This window comes from Momordica charantia (assembly GCF_013281855.1).
Source record: "Momordica charantia cultivar OHB3-1 chromosome 5 unlocalized genomic scaffold, Mcharantia_2.0 BLBB01000005.1, whole genome shotgun sequence".
Classification (NCBI taxonomy): domain Eukaryota; kingdom Viridiplantae; phylum Streptophyta; class Magnoliopsida; order Cucurbitales; family Cucurbitaceae; genus Momordica; species Momordica charantia.
The window spans coordinates 22,392,519-22,415,914 of record NW_028275163.1 but is presented as its reverse complement, the minus strand read 5'-3'; the positions used below and the strand labels follow the sequence as shown (position 1 = coordinate 22,415,914).

Sequence of the window (23,396 nt, the reverse complement as noted above, 5' to 3'; positions counted from 1 at the left end):
TAGCTAGTAAACTCCCATTTATTTGGCCTTCTTGTATATTTATATTGGAGTATTTGGGTCTAAATTGATACACTCTTATGGGTTAATTTTTGGTCAAAATCAATATCAAAGCAACTAATCGGAATAAGAAAAATAAAATGACATTGTGAAATTGGATTTTTTAAAAATAAAATAAAATAAGACCAATTGTGTGATAACACTTAACAAAAACTAAATCAAACCGAAATTTTTTTCAACTTTATAGAACTAGCATTTATTGTTCTGCTTGATAAGCTTTATCAATTTGGTTTAGAAATGGTAATCACTATGTCCAATTTAGATATAATTTTAATCAATGTAATTTAAAAACATCCATTTTACTTTTAAATTTTGTTAGTTCTAGTCACTGTACTTTAAAGTAGATGATTATGGGTCAAAACGCACATAACTCAACGGTAATTAACATATACCTCCGATCAAGAGGTTGTGAGTTTGAATCATCTCCCCAACATATTTTACTAAAAAAATAGATCATTATGGTTCAAAACAGATATTTTAAAAATAAAATGACTAAACAAATTAAAGTTGATAACACAAGAACCCGAAAACAAAAATTACATGACCAAAATAATGTTTAGACCTTAATTTTATACCTATATCATTTCAATTTTTTTACTTCCAAATATTATATTATGATTCCTAAATTTAAATAAAAATCTATTTTAACCATTGTCATTAGATTTGACTGTGCATAATTAAATAGAAACTTACGTCATACCACTCCATGAACTCGTGTGTTACACATAAAAGTTCAGTATTGAATTTGAGAATGAGTCATTTAAATTAAATTCAGTAAAAATTTAATAGGTTTATCTAAAAATTCAGACAACATAGTTTGAACCATGGTATCAAATATCGGTCAACATGTCCATATATCTATAGATTCGACATCGACATAAAGGATGAATTGACATTTCATAATATTACAAAAACAAAAAGTAAAATATGAAAAATATCAATATAATATTAATATTAATAATTTTTTACTTATTTAGTTCAAATCATTATTTGTTAATTTAAATATTCATTTCAAGATTTTTATTTTTATAACTTTTTCAAAAATATTCGACATTGAAATTTTTACGAAATTGAGAATTCGACATTTTCGTCGAAATTGACATTTAAGGTTTCGACATTTAAAACGTAGTTTGAACCTTAAATTAATAATAATAATAAGAGAGAGAATGCAAATATGAGCCGCCGGAAGTGGCCGCGCCGGCCGACTCGGCAGCGGCAAAGCTGCCTTTTTGAGCTTTATCAAAAGTTTCGAATAGACCCGTTGGTTTGTCGGACCCAACGGCTTATTAATTGTTATCACTGGTTCAAATTTAAATTCCACCGGCCGCTTTTTTCTTTTTGGATTTTCCATTTTTGTGATACCTTTTTTTCCCCTGGGTTCGTTTAACGTTGTTTTTGTTTAAGACGTATTTTTGGGGGATTTTTATAAAATATTGTTTTTAATTAAACTTATTTTTTTAATCAGGCTGATTTATTAGAAAAAATAAAAAAAAATGCCACTTGAAACTTATTCCAAAAATATTGTTGTTTTTTTTTAAAAAAAAAAATTTTTGATTTTTTTCCGCCTACATCATCGTCTCTTGACCATGTTAATTTTTTTTTTTTAAAACGAAACGTGGTTGTCTATATCGAAAAAAAATATATTATTTTATATTATAAATTATGCCGATGTAAAAAACCTCCCAATGCTGTAGTGGGTTTACTGCCACCCTAATATCTTATCCATTTCCTGGGGACATAAATCTTTTGTTTTTATAACAATTAATCATCTATTTTCTCTTTTTTACTCAATATTATCATCCTGGATTCTTTTTATTTTTTATATATTATTATTTATTTAATAATAATAATAAGTTAATCATCTATAGAAGTCAGTTTAGAATAACTATTGGTCAATCGATGCTCTAAAAACTAAAATTAAAATATTCAAAATCAAACTGCAGAACATATTTGCAAGAAAAAATCTATCAGCATCAAAATCATATTTTTCCATTCTATAAATTTAGACCAAAGTTAGGACGATTTAATCCAATTTGGTTTATGAATATAAGTTCATTTATGAAATTATGAATTTTTTTATCGTATATTATTTTACCACGTTTCATCATATTATATCTTCTAAATAAAGTTTATGGATCTCTCCGGTGTGAGGTACGTTTGAACTAATTGGATTTAGACATTTTGTTATTAAGCTGGAATGTTTTTTATCTGCTTTATTTGTGTCTAATTTTGAGTATTTAATGATTGAGTTTCTACCTTTCACATGATTTCAAATATTTTGTTAGTTGAATTTTATATGATATATTGGATGGTTCATGGTCCATTTTTAAATTTAATTTTCACAACACGTATTGAAATTAAGAGTTCATATTGGTAACATTCAAAGCTTAAGAATTGAAATTGAAAAAAATTGACTCGTCAACTATAGCGTAACAATCGAACTTTTTGCAAAGTATATAAATAAATAATGACACCGTCAAAATAATTATTTATAATCAAAATTTACGAATAAAAAATATCCACCCGTCTAGATCTACATCCCTATCTTATAACACGTCACAAAAAGGAAAAAAACCTGTTTGATATATTTTTTAATTTTTTGTTTTCAAAATTATTTTTAAGACAAATTTCATGGCATTTGTGTAATAATGCTTATTGTCCAAGTAATCTCATGCTTGTAGAAGACAACTTTCAAAGGTTAAGAAATGACTATATAAAAAAAATGTGTAAATATTATTTTAGTTCAGGTTTGTTTTGATACCTCCCATCATTTCGGTCATTTCATTTTTCATTTCTATCAGGTTTGGATCACGATTTTAATATCATACTTTATTCACTAATTTTTTTTTTTGAAATATAGTTGTAAATTTGTGTTAAATGGTTTTCATTGGATATAAAATTTATATTAAAATTTTACAAATATAGACTATAATAGTCAATTTTAGAAAGCTATTTCGAGAAGAGGACGACGAATCAAATTACAATCTTAAAAAGGAAAAGAAATGGTAATCCGTGGCCCCAATCAAATAAGAAAAAAATAAAGTTACAAGGAATAATTTATATATAAAAAGTTTATCTAAAAAAAAAAGCAGGATAAAAAATATACTAAAAAAAATTGGTGTCACGTTGTGAGATCCCACATGTTTGTCTGGCAAGGCAAGGAAGAAGCCACAAGAATTTGGGGATCTTCTTCAGTGGAGAATCGTGGAAAAAGATTAGGTCCCTTTCATTTTAATTACGATTTTAGATTTTATTTTATTTTATACTTCTTTTAATAAATAAAAAAGGTTAAAAAACAATTAATTAAAAAAAAATTGTTTGTCAGCATTTCTGGAATCATTTTATTTTTTGTTCCTAAAATTAATAAACATTCATTTTTTACGTCACATTAGGATCATTTTATTTTAATGTAAAAGTTATGACAATGTAAGGGTCCGTTTTTTTTTCCTTTAATACAACATGTAGATGTGAGAATCAAACTTATAATCTATTAATTTGAGTTATATACTAATTACCACTGAATTGTACTCGTTTTTGCATGTAAGGGATCTTTTGTTGTAACCATAACTAGCAAATAAGCAAAACAACTATGTCAGACTAAATGAAATTAATTTACCATAGTCAAAAGTTAAATGTGTTTTTTAATGAAATTTAAAAACCAAAAGGATATAAATGTTAAATTTTAAGGACTATTAACTGTACAAATTATTTTTTTTAGTATAACAAATTGGGATATAGAAGTTTGAATCTCCAACCTCGAGAAAATGAATAAATGTCCATACTTAATTATGTTCAGCAATCAAATGCACGAATAATATAATCAAACGAAAAATCATTCATTGATGTATAAATAATATAATTATGCAATGAAAATCACTAATTAGTTTCTAGTCTCATTTATCAAGTGAGATATATTTAACAATGTCAATAACAAAAATTGTGGTCATGCATTTCTACCTATGTTAGTACATAAGACCAACATCAAATTAAGCGAAAAGTTTGTTTAACTATTGGTACTTTGCTTTTTACCATATTCTTAGTGTCAATTTAGCCATTATACTCGATTATTACGATACTAATCAAATTCAGTTTAACTAAAGTAACTTGAATACATATACTAATTAAGCACGATTCATATATTAAATATTTTTATTGACGTCTAAGATTAAATCTTTCAATATATGAAAGACAGTTAAGTATATATATCTCTCTATTATAATTGGTAGGTTCAAATATCACTTTGCCTATTTACGATGTAATAATGTTATATAAATAGATTTAAAAGACGAAAATATTACTTATAAATATATATGTGAAATTTTTGGGGTAAAAATATTATGTATGCAAAAGTGATATCCTTTTAATTAATATTTTATAAAAGTGAGAAAAAAAAAACCTTATATTATAAAATATTTAGAAGTATGTAGCTTTTTTTTTTTCCAAGAGAACTAAAAAGCTGCCAAAATAAAAGACGAATACAAATTGAAAAGAAAAGAGAAAAGAAAGAAAAATACTTTGTTGCTATAAATGCATAACGTTGGAATTTAAAAAAATAAATAAAAGGAAAAGAAAAAAGGGGGAAAACATGTACAAATTGGGGTGTTGCGAGAATCGAACTCGCGACCTCTCGCACCCGAAGCGAGAATCATACCACTAGACCAAACACCCAACTTTGAGTGATGATAACTGCAAATTGTAATAATCACAATATTATAAATTTCATTGTTATAATTTTTATAGCTATAAATACCGGTTATAATTGTTAATTTTCATTTGCTTAAATAAAATTTTTATGTGTATCTCCTACTATAAAAGTGATTATTTAATTAAATTTTATACCCAAGTAATATGATAACACAAAAATTACAACAAATAGCATAATTTAGTGCTATAGTCACGTAAGAGTAATACTTTCATATTTTCAAATTCATAATAATTAGATAAATAAATATTTTTTTTAGAATTAGATAAATAAATAAATTGATGTAATGTGTTGGGAATTCAGTATAGTAATGTATTTAATATCGAGACAAATATAACTTCATTAATTTAGAACTAAGTCTTAGACCAAACATAACATTCAATGAAAGTTTAATGCAAAAGTGTGAGGGACAAGAATGAAAATATACCAGTTTAAAATACAAATTATTGAACATTGATATTTAATTTATGTAATTAACCTTATGTTAGCTATGGATCTTAGGATTTTTTTTTTTAGTATAACCAATGAGAAGGTGTAAGAATCTAAACCTTCGATTAAGAGAATGTATATAAATATTTACCATTGAACTATATTCATTTGACGATATGAGATTATCAAAAGTGAACGACCAATTCAAAAGTATCTGGATAGCTTGTTAGACCAATCCAATTGAACTGAGCCAACCACCAAGACCACGAGACCAATGTGGTCAAGTCGACCACCAAGGTCGGGGGAATTGACCAGGCTGATCCTACGGCTAAGCGACCTTGACGTTCTAACTCAGTTATTAATTGCAGACGTGTGCAAAAAATCTTGACGTTACTAGTCCTCTATAATCTCGGAGAATCAACAAGATCATCTCTAGAAATAAAATGATAGATACTTCCTCAATAAACTAGAATAGATGTACGTTACAAAATCTATCTACAATTTAACCCATTTATCTAACTTAGAAAGTTTGTTGGGCTTAGCATCACACCATGAAACATATGTAGGCAAGGATTGTTGGCGAAGAAAAAGAAAACTCCACTTAATTTTTTACATATTATAAAATATAATGAAAAAAAAATTGAGATGAAATTTAAATTGACCACTTTAAAATATGCATTTTTTTTTCTTTTTTTCAAACACAAGCACAAGAGAAGTGGGATAAGGAATTGGCAAGTGGATGGTTCTCTCTCAGTTTTAAAGGATATAGAGAGAGATCCAAAGGAATGGTTGACATAGGAAAAACTTCAACAAGAAGAAGACAGAAATTTTGGGCTTAAAAGTGTATGGGCCTTAGCCTTAGGTCAAGATTTAATGGGCCAAGGCCCATTACCCCTCAAAAGTTCTCTCTCTTTTCTTTAACGAAGGGCCTTCACCTTCTGGTTTAAGGTCCAATTTTTAAAAAAATTGCAAAAATTTTGTTCATGCAACTATTATTCATCCAGCTCTAAATAGTCTTCTTGTGTTGTTTTGGAGAAGAAAGCAAATGCTTATAATAACACAAAAAAAGTACACAAACATCTAGCTAAAACACTAGCCTTCATCTACTTCCATGGCATCAACCAGAATTTTCTTCATCTCATCGAAAATTCGGTTCATCTGATCCCGGGAGAACAGAGGTGACGGGTAAACACAAGCACAATCCAATTGACCGTCGCGAATTGTGTCGAACAAGGCGATGGATGGCCCGACGCCGTGGGCAGAGGCACAACCGATGTAGTCCTGTAAGCCAAGGTATTGGTGTGCAGGGTGGGAAGTGTCGACGACGGGGTCCTCGAACACCGAGATCAGGGCCGTTCTCATCGATGCGGCCGGAGTAAGGGTGGGGTTTTGGATGGCTTTGTTCATGAGGAAGTTCAAGTCAGACATGTCTGAGAAATGCTTGTTGTTGTCTTTGGCGTTTGAGAAGGAAACAAAGCATCGCTTTGCCACTTCCCACAGAGTTTCTTCAGCTGATACGTCGTGAGTGTTGAGGATGGCAGAGTGATAGAATCCTGAAATGTATCAAATTTAAAATCAGAGCCATAAAGTGTTTGTTTTTTTCGCTTTGCCACACCCATGTACTCATTTGTTTTGCTGTCTACTTTGCAAAAACGTTTTCAAAATCTAAGCCAAAATTTGAAAACGTAAAAAAGTTAGTTTTCGAAAACTTTTTTATGCCTTGAAATTTTGGCTAAAAATTCAAATATGTTAAAAAGAAATACTAAAACATACCAAATAAATTTTTGGTACTAAACAAGCTTAATTTTTAAAAACATAAATCTAAAAATGAAATCGTTATCAAACAGGACTTCAGTAATCTTTTGTTTTTCTAGTAACGGAAAGAATCATCTAAACCAAATAGGTTGCCATCGGAAAGTTCAGCATCAACTTAGTTAGTTTAAGGACCAAATTGAAATTAAAAAAGAAACTAGTGAAACTACACTAAGTTGGTTCGACCAGCCCGAACTATCCTTGTCGGTAAGGTTAGTTTCCTAAAGTATAAAACTGAAAAATGGTGAATAAGTTATATATGAATTGATTTCATCGGTTTCGGTTGTTTCAATCAATTTTTCTGGTGGTAGTTTGTTTAGATCATAAGAACATGTTATATATTATTTGACCTAAAAGCTTAAGTCCTCGTAGGAAAAGATAAATTTAGAATTTTTACTTGACGTTCAAGAAAATATACCGTAAACGATGACGAAGGGAGTTGAGATTACCTAAATGGTGAGTTGTGAGGGGAGGATCAAGGAGGGAACGACAGTCGTTTAGAGTAACAACAGCATACTTCTCCTTCTGGTGGCGAGGAAGGTCTTTAGAACAACGAGTAGCAATCAATCCAGCACCTGCTAGAGCTCCACACAGCTTAATTCCTCTCAATTTACACCCCTTCAATTCAAATATTCAAATGATCAAACCACTAAATTTAACTACAAATCAAATCAACTTATTTGCAACGATTGACCCCTAATAACCGTTAGATATAAATTCAAGATGCATTGTTTCAAATCCACCCCATGGGGTTTAGTTGCCCATTCCTAAGGCCGATACCACATTGGGGTCACTTATCTCTACGGGTTTTTCTTTTTCGAGTTCAATAAATTATAGTGTAGGAAATCGAACGGTCAACTTTAACGATAGTAATATGTGTCTCCATGGTATCTTGATTTTGTTTTGAAAACCATAAAGCTCAAAACCTTTTTTTTTAATTATGGTGATTTTTTTAGTATAACAATACGTGGAAGTAGGATTCGAACCTACAACATTTTGGTCGGCATACGGATATATGTCTAACTTTGAGTTGTGTCTAGGTTTGACAATTTTGAATCACGAATGAGCCGCTTGCTTAATTATATTATCTTAATTCATAATATCTGTCTAAGATTCTATATATATATCATATAATAGAAAGAAAATAATTTTGTTTTCAATCAATTGTTCATTTTCCATTAAAGGAAGAGGAACAAGAAAATAAAGCAAAACCTCCTCTTTTCCATCACTCTTCCGTAGAGCGTATAACTTAACTGACTAAAATATAATAATTTCACTAATCATAAAAAGGGGAATAAAGGACCTCCCGCTCTGATACAATAAATTACCACTCAACCCAAAAACTTAAGCTAATGAATCCGATAAATTTAATTCTTATATTAGATATCTAATATCCCTTACTTTATCATCCTTACGGAGGGAAAAAAACACTCTAAAATGAATTAAGAAAATAGTTTTAAAAAGAGGGAAATTGTTAAATATAGCCAGCAAAAAGTAACTAATACATTAGTATAAAAATAGAAGGCATTGCTACTAAAATAATTTTTAAAAATAGAAAATTAATAACAAGACAAAAGAAAAAAAGAAAATTAGAAAATTAACAGCACAAAATGAAAAAAAAAAGAATATTATTTTGAGACGCTTTGTCGTTGTCGTCATCTAGACATCAACGTCCAAGGCCAGACGACGGTGGGCAGCGTGGGCACCGCATAGTACCAAAACTGACTGTAACCCCACTTATCTTTAAAATAATAACAATAACAATAATTTTTTTGTTGATTATACTGAAAAAAAAAATTGTTTGATTTCCAATAATGATAATAATAATAATAGTAATAATAATCGAAGACACAACAATTTCCAATATTCACTAAATTTAATATATATATATATATAATATATATATATATATATATTTTTTTTTTTTTTAAGTTGCCACATGCCTGATTTTTTTAGTGTGCTTCACTCTGTATCCAAATTTAATCTGGATTATGTTGATTTGATGTTAAAAAAAAAATATATATATATACATACATATATATATATAGTATAACATTGTGGAGGTGGGAATTTGAACCTATGATCTTTTGGTCAGAGATAAATTCTTCAACCACTTAAATTAGGTTCGATTTGACTTACAAATATATTTATTGTAATTATAAATGTAAAAATGTTATAAGGTATACGAATATCTTATTTCAATTTACTTTAAAATCATAGTACGTTAAGACTGTAGGAGTAACTATTTAATGTGAAATGTACTGCTAAGAACACTATTTATTGCTGTGATTTCTCAAATTTTTATTTATTTTTAAGTATTTATATAAATAGCATAAAATAAATATACATTTTTAAGCATGAGTTGTTTACCTAAAAAGTATAAAATGAACGTATACTTTTAAATATAGCATAAATTTAAAATTTTATAAAAATAACACAATCCAAATCAATATTATACTCAAATGTAATATAAACCTACAAAAACAGTCAAATCTATGTTACATTTTAAAAAAAAATGAAAAAGTTTGATACTCTGAAAATATAAATTAAATTTATACTATATAAGTGTAATTTCTCTTTTATGAATGAGATACAACATTCTTGTAGAAGAGATTGAATAACAAGTAAAATCTTATTGAAAGTAAAAAAGGAAAAAAAATGAAAATGAAGATTTCAAATATGAAAATTTGAAAATAAAAAATTTAAGCTTGCTTCGTATGAATTTTATTGTTTTTACATTATGAATACCTCCACATATTTGTTTTCAAAAACTATTTTTAAATCATGTGAGAAATTTTGAAAACAATAATTTTATATTTTTAAAAAATTTGAACATTTTTAAATGCAATATTACATTAAAAAATTATAAAAATTTTGATAAATATATTATTTAATTATTATAAATTCATTTCATTTTGGTTAAAACTAACCAATATAATATATAATATATTATCAATTATATAATATTGTAAAATAATATTTCCAGATAAATTATTATCTTAGATAGATAAATATTTAGTTGGTAGTATTATTAAACACGGAAACTAACTCTACTTTTTATTGTTTTCAAAATTCTGTTTCCGAAATCACCAAACTTAATAAATTTATAAAGCAAAATAATAATAAAAATAAATATCTCTCTTTTCAGATTTCAAGAAGAATCCGATTGGCTTTTGAGATTAAAGGGTCCCATTTACATTATCGATTAGTCGACGTCAATTAAAAAACAAAATGCAAAAAAGAAATCCAAAAATTTTCCGAGAAAATGAAGGAAAAGTTGCAGAGAAAATCACTTACAGCGAGGAGTTTGTTGGTCTCGTCGGAGTTCATCTTCAACCTAATCATCTGTGAGAATCTCTGAGAAGCGGCGTCTCTGAATTCCAGATTCGCCAATCTGAACGAATTCAAAGAGTAACCAAGCATGTCCAATCCACGCGCCCACAGAGCCTTACTCGCCTTCCCGTTAGGGATTAGATCCTCAATCCCTAATCCGATCTCTCCTCTATCCCCAATTTCCACCGCCGTTTCTCCGCTCTCCACCGCCATCAGCTCTCGCAGCAGCGCCGCCGCGCCAGCCCTGTCGCACGCCGCCGTGTGCAGCCGGAGCAACACCGCCCATTGCGATTCGCTCACGGCGTACACGCTCGCGAACATCACGTCCGCTTCGGCGTACGACGGATCGCTCGGATCCAGCCACGTGCCGTGGTGGTTGATCTCCTGCTCGAGGATCTTGTGGAAGTCGGAGACGGAAGGATCGTGAGCGTCCGGGTGGGACGCGACGGCGCGTGCGGTCGCCGCGTGGTCGAAGATTTGGACCTGCAGAGGCGGAGAAGGGGGAGTGACGAAGGAGAAATCTCTTCTGGAAGGATCGTAGCGGATTTTGGAGCGGAGGATCGGGTGGAGATTTTGGAGACGGTGGAGGGAGGATTGGAGATGAGGGATATCGGGAGATTTGGAGAGGAGGAGGCCGAGAACTGTGGTGCCGGTGCCGCCGGGAACCGCCCTGCACCAGCTGTACTCGGTGCCGCCGACGGGCCGGGACTTGGGCTTGCCGGACGGCGGGGGAAGAGTCTGATCCGACATTTCGGCACCGCCGCCGTGAGACGCCCGATACTTTCCAAGAAAAAGAAGAAGCTCCGCAGAGAAACGAAAGTGAATTTGTTGTGTTGGTAATACGACGTCGGATGAGCGCTCCGGGTCTGGACATGTATAATGCAATCTGCCGCGACTTGTCGTCTCTTAATTACGTTTAGCAATCAATAACTATAGTACCTCATTAAAAAAAACATAAATAATAAATAAATAATTCTCATGCCAATTGCCATAGGCTCATAGCAGCTTTTTTTTCGTTTTATTATTATTAATTTTTTTAGTACGTAGTGTGGAGGATGAAACTTACAAGTTCTTTGGCTGCTCTCGATTTGGTATTATCATTGAAAGTTAGAATTTTCACATTTATTGTACAATATACTCAAATAAAAGATATTTTAGTATATAACTTTTTAAAATATTATTTTGGTATCTAAAATTTCAAAATATTTATTCCAATTTTTTAAGTTTCAAAAATATTATTCATCTCGGACATTATTATTATTCTAATTACTTAATAATATTCGCATATTATAAAAACTACACATATTTAAAATTACGTTATCTGTTAAATAATGGACAAAATAATGATGATAAAACAAAACTGTTAGTTTTTTTTTTTTTAATTCTAGAGAATAAAATAGTAAACAAATAAAGTAAACATTTTGAAATTAAAAAAAAAGGTAATTTTGAAAACTTTTTTTAGTTTAATAAAAGTTAGGGAATTTGAACTCCCTACTACTATCTTATCTTGATTCTTGAATAATGAGTTATGCTTTTGTTTGTTCCTATTTTTGATCCAATAATTCAACAAATTTGGGAACTAAATCTAAAATGTGTATTTATAGACTATTGTAAATTATTTTGAAAAGTAAATGGATGGTTGAGCAAGCTAATTTATTTATAGTAAGAAAGTTGTGGTTATTAAAGTGAAAAACATACAATTTTAAATCAATTTTATGAATTCGGTCGATTTTGTTCCGTTTTTAAGGTTTTCTTTTTCACCCAAGGTCTGATTATATAATTGATAAGTATTTGATTTTTTAGTATGTAGCATAGGTTCTAAATATTCGTCGATACATCGACATTTCCATCCTAATATAAGAAAATCGATAAAATATGAAAAATATCAACAAAATGTCACTAATATACATAATATTAATATTAATTATTTTTAACTAATTTAGAATTAGGAAAATGTTTATTTGTTAATTTAGATATTTTTTATAATTTTTAAATTTTTTAACTTTTACACAAATATCCATCGATATTGACATTTAAAACCTGGTACATAGTTATAATTTGTGACTTTTTTTTATTGAAGATAGATATCTAAACCATCTCAGGTTTTAATTAAAAAAGTATTTAATTAAAATCTTTAAAACAGTTTATAAAAAAAGCTTTAAAACACCCCCAAGAAAATTAAAAACTAAAATCCATTTCAAGGGATGAGTAATAATATATTTAGCCACAAAATATAAATTTAGTTTCGAAACTTTCAATATTTTATTTAGTAAATCTCTAAACTTTAAAAAATGTCTGATAAATTTTTGAATTTTTTATTTTGTATCTAACAAACATTTGATTTATTAGATATTTTTAAAATAAAAAATATTTATTAGACATAAAATTGAAAGGTGAATGTCGTATTTAACATAAAACTCAATTTTGTGTATAATAGATTCTTGATATTATAAAAAAACACTTAATAGATCAATGGACTTATTTTAGACAAAAAATTAAAAAATTAATAACTTAATTACCAAATACTTTTTAAAAACAGTTCTAGAAAAATAATTTTTAAAGACTTTTTTTTTCAAAAAAAAAGAAAATAATTATTATTATTATTTTGAATTAAAAATTTATTGAACATTGAAAAATTTGTTAAAATTTTAACATATTTTGTACCAAACAAACTTAAGTATTGTGCAAGATGATCCGAACCAAGCGATCTTTCTGATCAGTGCCTTTGGCAGAGCCATTAATATCCGAATATTTCTCTACAAATATTCGGTGTCTGGATGATAAAAGAATTTCATTTTGTTTTTGACTTTTTCTTTTTTGAAAAATATTTTTATTTGATAACCAATTTAAATTTATACTTTCCTTTTTTCTTAAGAAAAAAAAAGAAGGAAAAAGAATATCTTTTTAGAAACAGATCTCTTCTCATGCTAACGTTTTTTATTTTTAAATTTAAAAAATTAAAATTAATTATTAAACTTGTAACTTTTCCTAGAGGGTGAGGCACTGATGTCTGAGGAAAAGATCAAATAAATGTATTTTTTTAGTTTTTGAAATTTTGTTTAGGATTTAAAAACATTTCTGAGAAGTATATAATAAACCAAAAAAAATTCTCTTTTTCAAAACTAAATAACTAATTAAAATGAAATGGTTATCCAATACAGGCTTAATTAAACAAAAGCATTAAACAAAAGCATTGATATTCGTTATTTATTTCAATTTTACATTAAAATTAAATTTCACTCATTGAACTACATACATAGATAAAATAGAAACTATTTGATGATCCATACCTATCAAACATCAATCAATGTAGGAGTGCACATTAGAAGAGGTAAAACTGACCCGATCGATCGAAACCAACCGAAATAGGGTCGATCGATCGGTTTTGAAAATATATGGTCGATTGATCGATTTGGGATTTTGAGAGATGGGCGGTTGGTCGGCCCAAAAAAATCCCTTAAAACCGACCGACCAACCGACATTTATGTTAAAAACAAAAATTATATTTTATACTAGAATTAGGGTTAGGTTCTTTTTCCCCAGCGGTGTCCCCCACTCATTCCTTTTGATTTTCACTTTTCCACTCTCTCCTTCATCTCTCACTCTCTGCCCACATTCCCTCACTCCCAACCGGCCATTGCCGCCGCATCCCCCCACACTCTCCCTCTCCTCCGTCGCAACGTCCTTGTTGCCATGACATCCTGTCGCCCATCGTCCAACGGTCAATTATTTCTCTTCTATTCTCTCTCTCTTTTCTCTTCTCTCTCTTATGGATTTCTACTTTCTTTTCCTTTCATATCCAACAGGCTCGTGAGTCCATGACGCTCAGTCGCCTGTCGCGACCCAGTCCCACAGCGATTTTGGCAAAAGGATGGCAAAAAAAAAAAAAAAAAATGAGACTGTTCAGTAGTTCACACACTCATTAAAAAAAAAGTCGATTTTGGTGTAAACCGACCGATCGGTCGGTCGGTCGGTTATATATTATTTAAGTGGTCGGTCGGTTTTCATTGACAACATGTTGGTCGGTTGAGATTTCAGCCTAAAAACCAACCCGACCCGACCGACCGATGAACACCCCTAATTCAATGAGCAAAACCAATCAAATGAAAATTCTTTTCTTTTTTCTTTCTTTTTGAAAATCAAAATTGATTAGACCATTAGAGAGCCACGTGGACTACACAAAAGAAAAATTTTTCCTCGAAAGTAACAACTTGATCATTTGACGTCAACATGAACTTACCTCAACGATTAACGCACCTAACTTCTTTCTTCGGATAATTCGAAGATTCGATCCTCCATCGCTACAATTATTGTACTGAAAAAACAACTTGGTTCGGCACTATATAAGCTTTTCTTAATCATAATGCCATAAAATAAATTTTTCCCAGTACTCTTAGGCAAGCACAAAATGAAAACTATAAATTCTCTATTTCTCAAATTCTATATATATAACATCTCAGTAACATCAATATGTAAATTTCTTCCATAAATGACTCAATTTCAAAAAATATATTAGAACAAAAAAGATAGGAATTTACTAAAAAACCCAAAGCAAAAGCAAACCGTTTGTTGTTCTTCATCCTTTAACAAGAAGAGCCTCCATGCTATCAATCAGAGCCTCCATTTGCTCTCGAGAATGCAGCGGAGCTGGATAGACAAAGATGCAGTCCAACCGCCCATCTCGAACCGTGTCGAACACGGCGATGGATGGGCCAATGCCGTGGACGGAAGCGCAGCCCATGTAATCCTCGACGTTGATCTCCTCTTGCATTCTTCTAGAGTTGTCGACCACTGTGTCCTCGAACACTGTCATCAGCGACGTCCTCATCGCTGAAGACGCTGTGAGGCTCGGGTTGTCGATGGCCCTGCACATGAGAAAGTTCAGGTCCGACATGTCGGAAAAATGCTTGTTTGAGTTCTTGTAGGCCTCCAATGTCGTCGAGGTTTTCTTTGCCAGTTCCCACAGGTCTTCTCCTCCTCTCACGGTGTAGGAGTTCAGGATGGCAGAGTGGTAAAATCCTGAATGTTCCAAGGGTAGTTTAGTCTTAGCATGCATACATTTATTAATTAATTGAAATGTAATTTGACATCAAACAGTATCTGTAATAAATTTTAATTATTATTTATAGTATCTAATCAATTCGAGGTCCGACTCTATTATGGATTTATAACCACATTCTCCATATGTCTTCTTATCTTTTTCTTCTCTGAGTTCGGATTATGGAAGAAGGAACCGAGAAGAAAGTATGAAAGTTTTTTTTTTTAATTTAAATTGCTATCTCACATAGGTGGTTCTAAAAGAAATTGTTTAATGTTAATTTCTAATAGTTATTTAATGACTTAACATTTTTATTATAATTAATGTATACTTATTCTATTATTTCCTATACTAGTTAATTAAATTTGAGGCTTAAATTTACTTCTCAGTTTATTCCATTTTAATCTTTCTTAACTTTCGAAAAATTTACTTCTCAGTTTATTCCATTTTAATCTTTCTTAACTTTCAAAATATTTACCTAGCTAGTCTCTAAATTTTCAATTTTATTTTATTTTGGTACCGCATCTACTTATTTTAATTCCTAACTTTTAAAAAACTAATTAAGTATATATCCCCGACCGACTAAGAGATTCATGTGTTCGAATCTCCACTTTCATATAAGTAGATAAATATTAGACGACACGATAGGACTAAAATTTTTTATTTAAAAATTAAGAATTAAAATCAACATTTTAAAAATTAAAAGACTAAAATAAAATGAATCAGAAAATTTATAGATGAAAATTAAGATATGAACCATAAATTTTGTTATCTGATCATTTTTAACCTATAAAACTCATAATAAATATTTTGAAAAAATGTCAACATATAACACACAATAAGTTTGAATATTTTATTTAAAAAACCATTTTCCAATAAAACTTGGGAGAAAAAAAAACCAAAAAATAGATAAATTCTTAAACATGTCTTTTATTTTCATAAAAAATACAAAACCAAAATGGAAAAGTAAGAACGAGAAAGAAAAGCCTTATTAAATAGGAATTTAATTTCTGAAAATTGATTTAGATATTTAACTGCAAAATTTTATTTAATATATACATATTTATCCATAACAAGTAACAACCCCCGAGATCCAAAAAGGCAAGTATACTCAAAAATATAAAATAAATAAAACACACAAATTCCGAAAAGCAAAGATTAATTGTGACGTCAGGTCATGAACATAAAAGCTATAACATGGAAATGGAAATAAATAGTTTAAATTTGAAACCGACTCCACACCGCACCGGACATAGTCCATAAGAACAAAAATTATGGAAGGGACCATCACGTGGGATTATGCAGATTTAAAAGGTGCGTATTTATATGTTTCATGGTCTAAAAAACCACCCATCACATTAGAAAATTAGACAGTGACGGGTGAGTTCTGATCTTGCACGAACACCATTGAAAAATTTATAAATAAGAGAGAAAAATAAATAAAAAAGGTAATTTAAAGAATAACATCAATTTTTCAACGTTAACTTAGATGTTCATCTGTCAGCAATTAAATTTTCTTTTTCAAGTACTTAAATTTTTTTTTAATGTTAGTAGACTCCACGGTGAAATATTGTGACTAAATGTCATCTAATTTTCTATATGATGTGACATTTTTTATTAAATGATAAATAGAGGAGGTTTGTGTAAGTAGGTTTCGAAAAAGTTGGTGTGTAAGCAAGTATTGTTCTTTCCTTGAAACGTACCGAAATGGTGGGAAGAGAGCGGAGGGTCGAGAAACGGGCGGCAATCGATCAACGTGATGATTCCGTACTTCCGTTGATGGCGGTGGAAGGCATGGCCACCGGAGGCGTGAGCGGCCAGCAGCCCCGCCGCTACCAACAGGGAACTCAACTTGATCTCTCTGGACTTACACGCCTACCAAAATCGATCGAAACGACGTCGTCGTTGTATCAAAAATAATAATAACAAAAGTGGGAATAAGTACCAAAACGACAACGTATTAACTTACAGATAGAAGCTTGTGGGTTTGGTTTTGGTTAATCTGAAGCCTGGCCACCTGAGAACGCCTTGAAGATTTGACGTCTTTAAACTTCAGATTTGTTAATCTGAGAGAGTTGATGGAGTAGCTGAGCATGTCCAGACCTCTGGCCAGCAATGGCTTCTTCACAAGCTTATGAGGAACCAAATCCTCCATCCCCACTCCCATTTCCCATTTCTCACCTGTTAAAACTACGAATTGTGTTCGATAAATCCATAAATTTAAATTTTGGTCACTTAATTTTAAAATACATCGAACTAATTCTGTCTATCGATTTTTGGTTGTGTGTTTTAAAGTTTAAAAATATATACTAGACATGAACTTAAAAGTTTAAACGTTGTTGAACATTGAAAATTTACAAATTTAAGATGATTTGATTGGTGATTTGAAAAATAGAAATCTGAAAATAAAGTTACAGGTGTATTATATATATATGTATAGAATCTCAATTTAAAAAATTACTAGTATTTAATATATTTGTAAACTAGTACTAATCACCAACTAAATATTTACTTAAATCTAAACTAACATTAATTAATTTATTAACATATGTGTTATTAGAATTATTATCTTTACGATGTTATATATTTTATATTATATTATACATTTTTAACGTGATATAGTATATTTATCAAAGTTTTATTTTTCTTAATGTAATTCTATATTTTAAATTTTCAAATTCAAAGTATAAAAACACAATAAATATACCAATGTTGTTTTCAAAATTTTAAGAAAATAGTTTTCTAACGAAAAAAACGCCAAACAGGTCTTCACTAGAAAAAATTGAGAGAAGAAAAATCTGGGTGGCATATCAAATAGATCCTTAATTATTAGGCGTTTTTTTTATTTCATAAATTTTATTAATCCAACTTATAAAATTTGAGAACCAAATTTATAATTTTAAATCGATATTAAATATTTAAATCCAATTTTATTTTTTAGTTTTTAAAATTATTGGCAATCGAGAGTGGGAGCAACATAAGATTCAGATCAAGATTAGATATTTACACAGTTATTTTTTTATTTTTAGTACAATTATGAGGGTGGGATGGAACCTCGAATCTCGAACAGGAAAAAATTAGGTGTCTCAACTTGTCATATATATTTATATTTAAAAAAATTAATAAAATTAAAAACGGCCAACTTAAACTTTATTGCCTGTCTCCTTTAAGGAGAAAAAAAAATGTTTGTTATGTTACCTATGGGGGACGGATCTTCGGCGCTGCTCATTAGCACGAGCAGCTCTTCCAGCAGCGACACGGCGGTGGTCCGGTCACACGCCGCCACGTGGAGGCGGAACACGGCGACCCACTTGCCGGAGCCGACTTCGTACAAGGTAGCGAAGAACATGTCCGCCGCTGCGTCGGAGCCGTAACAGCACAGGTCGCGCCACGGGCCGTTCTCGTTGAGCTCGTGTTCGAGCAGAATCTGGAGAGGGGAAATAGAGCGGTTCTCGGGGGCATTTTGGTCTTTCAGGATTCTAACCGTTTCCGGGGCTCCGAATGTGGTGATCCGAACGAAAGGGTCCGGGGAGGTCACGAAGGAGAAAGTGGAGGAGGTGGGGCTCACGTGGAGTCTGGACTTGAGGACAGGGTGGGAATTTTGGAGTTTGTGGAGGGCATTTTGGAGACGTTGCGAGTCGGGGGCTTCGCGGGAGGAAAGAGCTAGCACCGCCGTGCCGGTGCCGCCGGGCACGGCGCGGCACCAGGCGTTTTCATTGAAGGCGGCGGCTCGGCGGCGTATGGGTTCCCGTTCCGCCATGGGAAGCAGCGGTTCCGGCGGCCGGAGAAAAATAGAAAAAGAAGTAATATAGTAGAGAAATGTGAAGAAAGCGGCGGCTTGGAATCGGAAGATAAGATATTGAAGCTTCGGAACCAGAGAAGTGTTGGGGAATTTATAGAAGGAGGCAATGGTTTAAAAACTTTAAAAGCTTTATATTAATGGCGGTTGATGGTTTGGTGCTGTTTTGGCAGAGATGAAAACGTGTTTTTATTTTTCTTTTTCTTTTTTAACTTCTTGACCAGTCAATGCTCAACGAGAAGATTAATACATTTGTATCTTATAAATTTTTTTTTTTTTTACTACAAACTTTTTAGAAAGGGTTTATAATCTATTAACACCCCATTTCATGAATTGAGCATATAAGCTCAATGAATTAAAATATATACTCCCGATGAAGTTGTGAATTCAGATTTTCACCTTAATATGTTGTTGTACTAAAAGTATATTAATTTTGTGACTAATATCTAAATATCACAAATGAGTTAAAGGTAGAGACTTTATTTGACACGCAATTGAAAATTTATATTTGCCTATGTAAAACAAAAAAGTACATGAACTAACACACAGCTACGTTGAAGTTTGGAAATCCAAACTTATATCAATTAACAAAATTTTAAAGGTTAAATTGACAATTTGGTTCTTATCGTCTACCACTAATTTCAATTTGATCGATCTCTAGAATTATAACAATTTCAGTTTCATCTTATGATTTGATTAAATCTCACCGACTATTTTATTGTGAATATTGTGAAAGTGAACATATTAAGATTTAAGATGGAAAAAAATATATGGGAAACAAGAGAAAATGGACTAACATTTTTTAGGTCTATCATAAAATAGATTTAAGGAAATGAGAGATTAGGTTACGATAATTTAAAACATAAATTTAGAATAGATATCAAATTGAAACATAATCTAAACTACAAAGATTCATATTTAAATCGGTGTTAATTAGAAAATTGTAGTACATTTTGATAAAACTTGGTTTATTTCGTCTTTGATGATATTTCTTATATTCAAATACCAAAAACAATTATACTAATTAACCTCTTCTAAATTTGCCGCTAACTTTTTGTATGACAATTATATTAGTCTCATCATGAACATGTAATTCCAAAAAAGAAAAAAAAAAAGGGGAAAAAATTGAAGTGATAAAAAGTCAACATTTGATGTGAATTATTAATTACCATTTCACAAAAATTTGTCATATAGTTTCCCAAATAAGTTTGGAAAAGTATTGAATGACTTCAACCTACTACCCACTTACTAGGAAAAACCATCCATGATCACTATCATATTCAATGTTATGATATTGATGTGAGATTCATGCCAACATGGGGCCGAGACATTTTTTAAGAACAACGTTCAACCTAACCATGGTATTACTACCGTAACATGATCTAGTCGATCAAGGACCACTTCGATCCATTGAATACATCATAAATTTATCCCAAAAAATTATAATTACAATCTCGATTTAAATTATAAGTTCAGACATATGTGTATTAACGATCTCACCTTTAAAAGATAAGAGATCTATTATCAATTGGCTTTGAAACGAAACTCATGAATATTAATATTGTAATAGAATTTAATAAACTAAAACGAACATAAAAAAAATGGAATGCAGTGAAAATTGGTCACGTTTATAAACATGTTCATTTACTTTACTCAAAATATATCTCTTCAATCCTACCTTTAGTTTTAATTTTAGATTTTGCATTCTTTTATTTTTCATTAGGCAATTTTTTCATATCAAGAGAGTCGTTGAATCCACAAAACTTTCGTTTGCTGTTAATTTATCCAAAATTAGATAACCATAACATTAAAAATAAATGAATGTTAAAAAAATTATCAAACACTCTTATTTATTTCTCAAAACTTATTTTTAAGGGAAAATAGGCGAAATGACAGCAATGACCATAGTATCTTAAAGCGCAGATGAGAGGGACGGATGATAAAAAGTTCTCTCTATCGATTAAAATATCATTTATTATATTTATTTTGATACTGAAATTTCTGTAAATGATGATTACTAAAAAAAGGAAAATATTTAATTCAACTGACCGGATCGGCAGAGAAGGGCATGCCCCATTTACAAAATTTGCATTAACGGCGGCTCTGCCCGAATCTTGAGCTGCCCCTGCCTGGCCGCGTGATATTTAATGAGCCCGCTTTGTTAATGTTATTAATATTATTACAATTAATTACTATTATTTACTTATAATTTTATCGATTGAATAGAATTAGAAAATTTTGGGGTCAAAATCGTCCTTTTGATGACACGCTGCTTATGATCGAGACAAATATTCATTTAATATTGGGACGTGAGGTCCGAGATCTACTCATTTAATAATGAAGTACTTATTTGTTAAATTTGTCCAAACTAGCGGATTTTAGTAAATCGAGAGGGGGTAAATTCGATCTCCACTCTCACTCTCACATGCTGTATTAAAAAAATTATTATTTTTTACTTCATTTTGATTTATTTAATTTTTGAAACGTTCATTTTGGTTACTATATTTTTTATTTTTATTCATTTTAGTCTATGTATTTTTAAAATGTCTATTTTGGTTTCCGTACCTTTAAAAGTGACCAATTTGATATTTATTGATAAAATTGTATACACAGTAAAAATCTTATAATACAAATTTATGGCTACATTTAAAAAAACATCAGTGAATGGAGTGTCGTGCGAAAATTATGATTGAAATAAATTAGATAAAAATGAAAATGAAGTGATGAAAATGATCCATTTTTAAAAGTATAATTTTGAAAATATAGGAAATAAAATAAACAAAGATAGACATTTTAAAAATATGAAAATTAAAATAAGATTTTTTTTTCTAATCAGGTACATTTGCGTGGTTTGGAAATAATAGGTTTGAAGAATCACCCTCCAAAATTTTAAGAGGTACTGTAATATAGAACCATTTAAGAAATTTTGCGTCAATGACTCATAAAAGTAGAAATTAAAGTGATTCTCGAAGTAAGAACTCACACGACTTCACATAGATATTATCAAAATGATCACGGTAATCTTTAATTTGAGTACTATAAAAAACCATATCTAGATAACATTACATGTGTGTACTAGTAGTTAAATATGGATGACATTGATTGTTTATCAACTCATCAAACATGGGAGGTAGATTTCAATGTCTACACAAGTAATACTCGAATTCTATTTCGCATCATCCAAAATACATATGAAATAGTCATTTTCGACTGTAACTTTTAATTTGTAAGATATAAATGATTTTATTATTGAGAGACATACACTCAAATAAACTCAATCAATCTTTTATTTTTCTCAAATCCGAAAATGGATAATTATTGAAAAAAAAAGCTCCGATTATTTTTGTTTCAACAATTGCATTCTTTAGAGCTAGGAAATTTTCCAACTTTGGTAATGTTATATTATGTTATGAATGAAAAAAAAATTAGTATATATGATTTTTGTTATTCCAAAATAACAATAAATGCAACTCCAACTATATTGTACTATACAACTATCGTGGTCGAAAAGAGAGAAGGAAAAAAAAGAAAAAAACTATCATGGTCGGCAAATGACAATAATACCCTCAAAAGAATACAGGAAGCTCGAGGATATGCACCTCCACAAGGAAATAGTAATATGCGTCAAAATGAAGGAGTTAGAAGTAATATTGTCTTTGAAATTCGGCTTATTGGTTGTTGTAAGAGAAAAGAAGTGAGTGAATATGCATTAAATTCAATTCAACTAATCCTAGAAAACATAAAAAGGAAAATCAAGAGGAAGAAGTTAATTTGGGCTATAAAAATAGTTAAAAAAGGTACACATAATTCATTATTTTAAATTAAAGTTTAAGTACTATTTTCGTCAGACTTATTTTATATTTTGTTCGTTACGATTTATATGTACTTTTAAATATCTATTTTTGTTTATATAATTTCAATTTTTTTCATTTTAATTTCGGTACTTTCAAAACATTCATTTTGATAGATAATTTTAGAAAATAACTGTTTTGGTCTCTTCATTTTCATTTATTCTCACTTCTTTTGATCACAATTTTAACGTGACATCTCATCTACTAAATTTCTTGAAATACAACCATAAATTTGTATTAAAGAGCTTTCATTGTATATAAAATTTATGTTAAAATTTTATAAGAAGGGATGAAATTGATCACTTTTTAAGAGTGCAATAATTAAAACGAACATTTTAAAAATATATAGACTAAAGTGAACAAGAATTGAAAGAA

At 30.3% G+C, this 23,396-nt stretch overlaps 2 protein-coding genes and 1 non-coding gene across 4 annotated transcripts; all 3 read right to left on the bottom strand.

The window, feature by feature from the left end:
- Positions 1-4,653: 4,653 nt before the first annotated feature.
- On the bottom strand, positions 4,654-4,725 carry TRNAP-CGG (transfer RNA proline (anticodon CGG)). The gene has a single exon. It is a non-coding gene; the product is annotated as a tRNA-Pro (tRNA).
- A 1,429-nt stretch (positions 4,726-6,154) lies between these two features.
- LOC111014359 (uncharacterized) lies at positions 6,155-11,324 on the bottom strand. Its single transcript, XM_022289050.2, has 3 exons — positions 10,298-11,324; positions 7,450-7,618; positions 6,155-6,741 (listed from the first exon to the last, which is right to left on the bottom strand). Exons 1-3 carry the CDS (start codon positions 11,081-11,083, stop codon positions 6,281-6,283), a joined length of 1,416 nt encoding a protein of 471 aa, XP_022144742.1. The 5' UTR covers positions 11,084-11,324; the 3' UTR covers positions 6,155-6,280.
- A 3,415-nt stretch (positions 11,325-14,739) lies between these two features.
- LOC111014265 (uncharacterized) lies at positions 14,740-19,260 on the bottom strand. Of its 2 annotated transcripts, none has more exons than XM_022288929.2 (4): positions 18,570-19,260; positions 17,341-17,561; positions 17,075-17,246; positions 14,740-15,352 (listed from the first exon to the last, which is right to left on the bottom strand). In XM_022288929.2, the coding sequence occupies exons 1-4, from the start codon at positions 19,129-19,131 to the stop codon at positions 14,910-14,912; spliced, it is 1,398 nt and encodes a 465-aa protein (XP_022144621.1). In that variant the 5' UTR covers positions 19,132-19,260; the 3' UTR covers positions 14,740-14,909. The 2 variants fall into 2 exon arrangements, with proteins under 2 accessions (XP_022144621.1, XP_022144622.1); XM_022288930.2 differs by having other exon boundaries at positions 17,341-17,552.
- Positions 19,261-23,396: the final 4,136 nt, after the last annotated feature.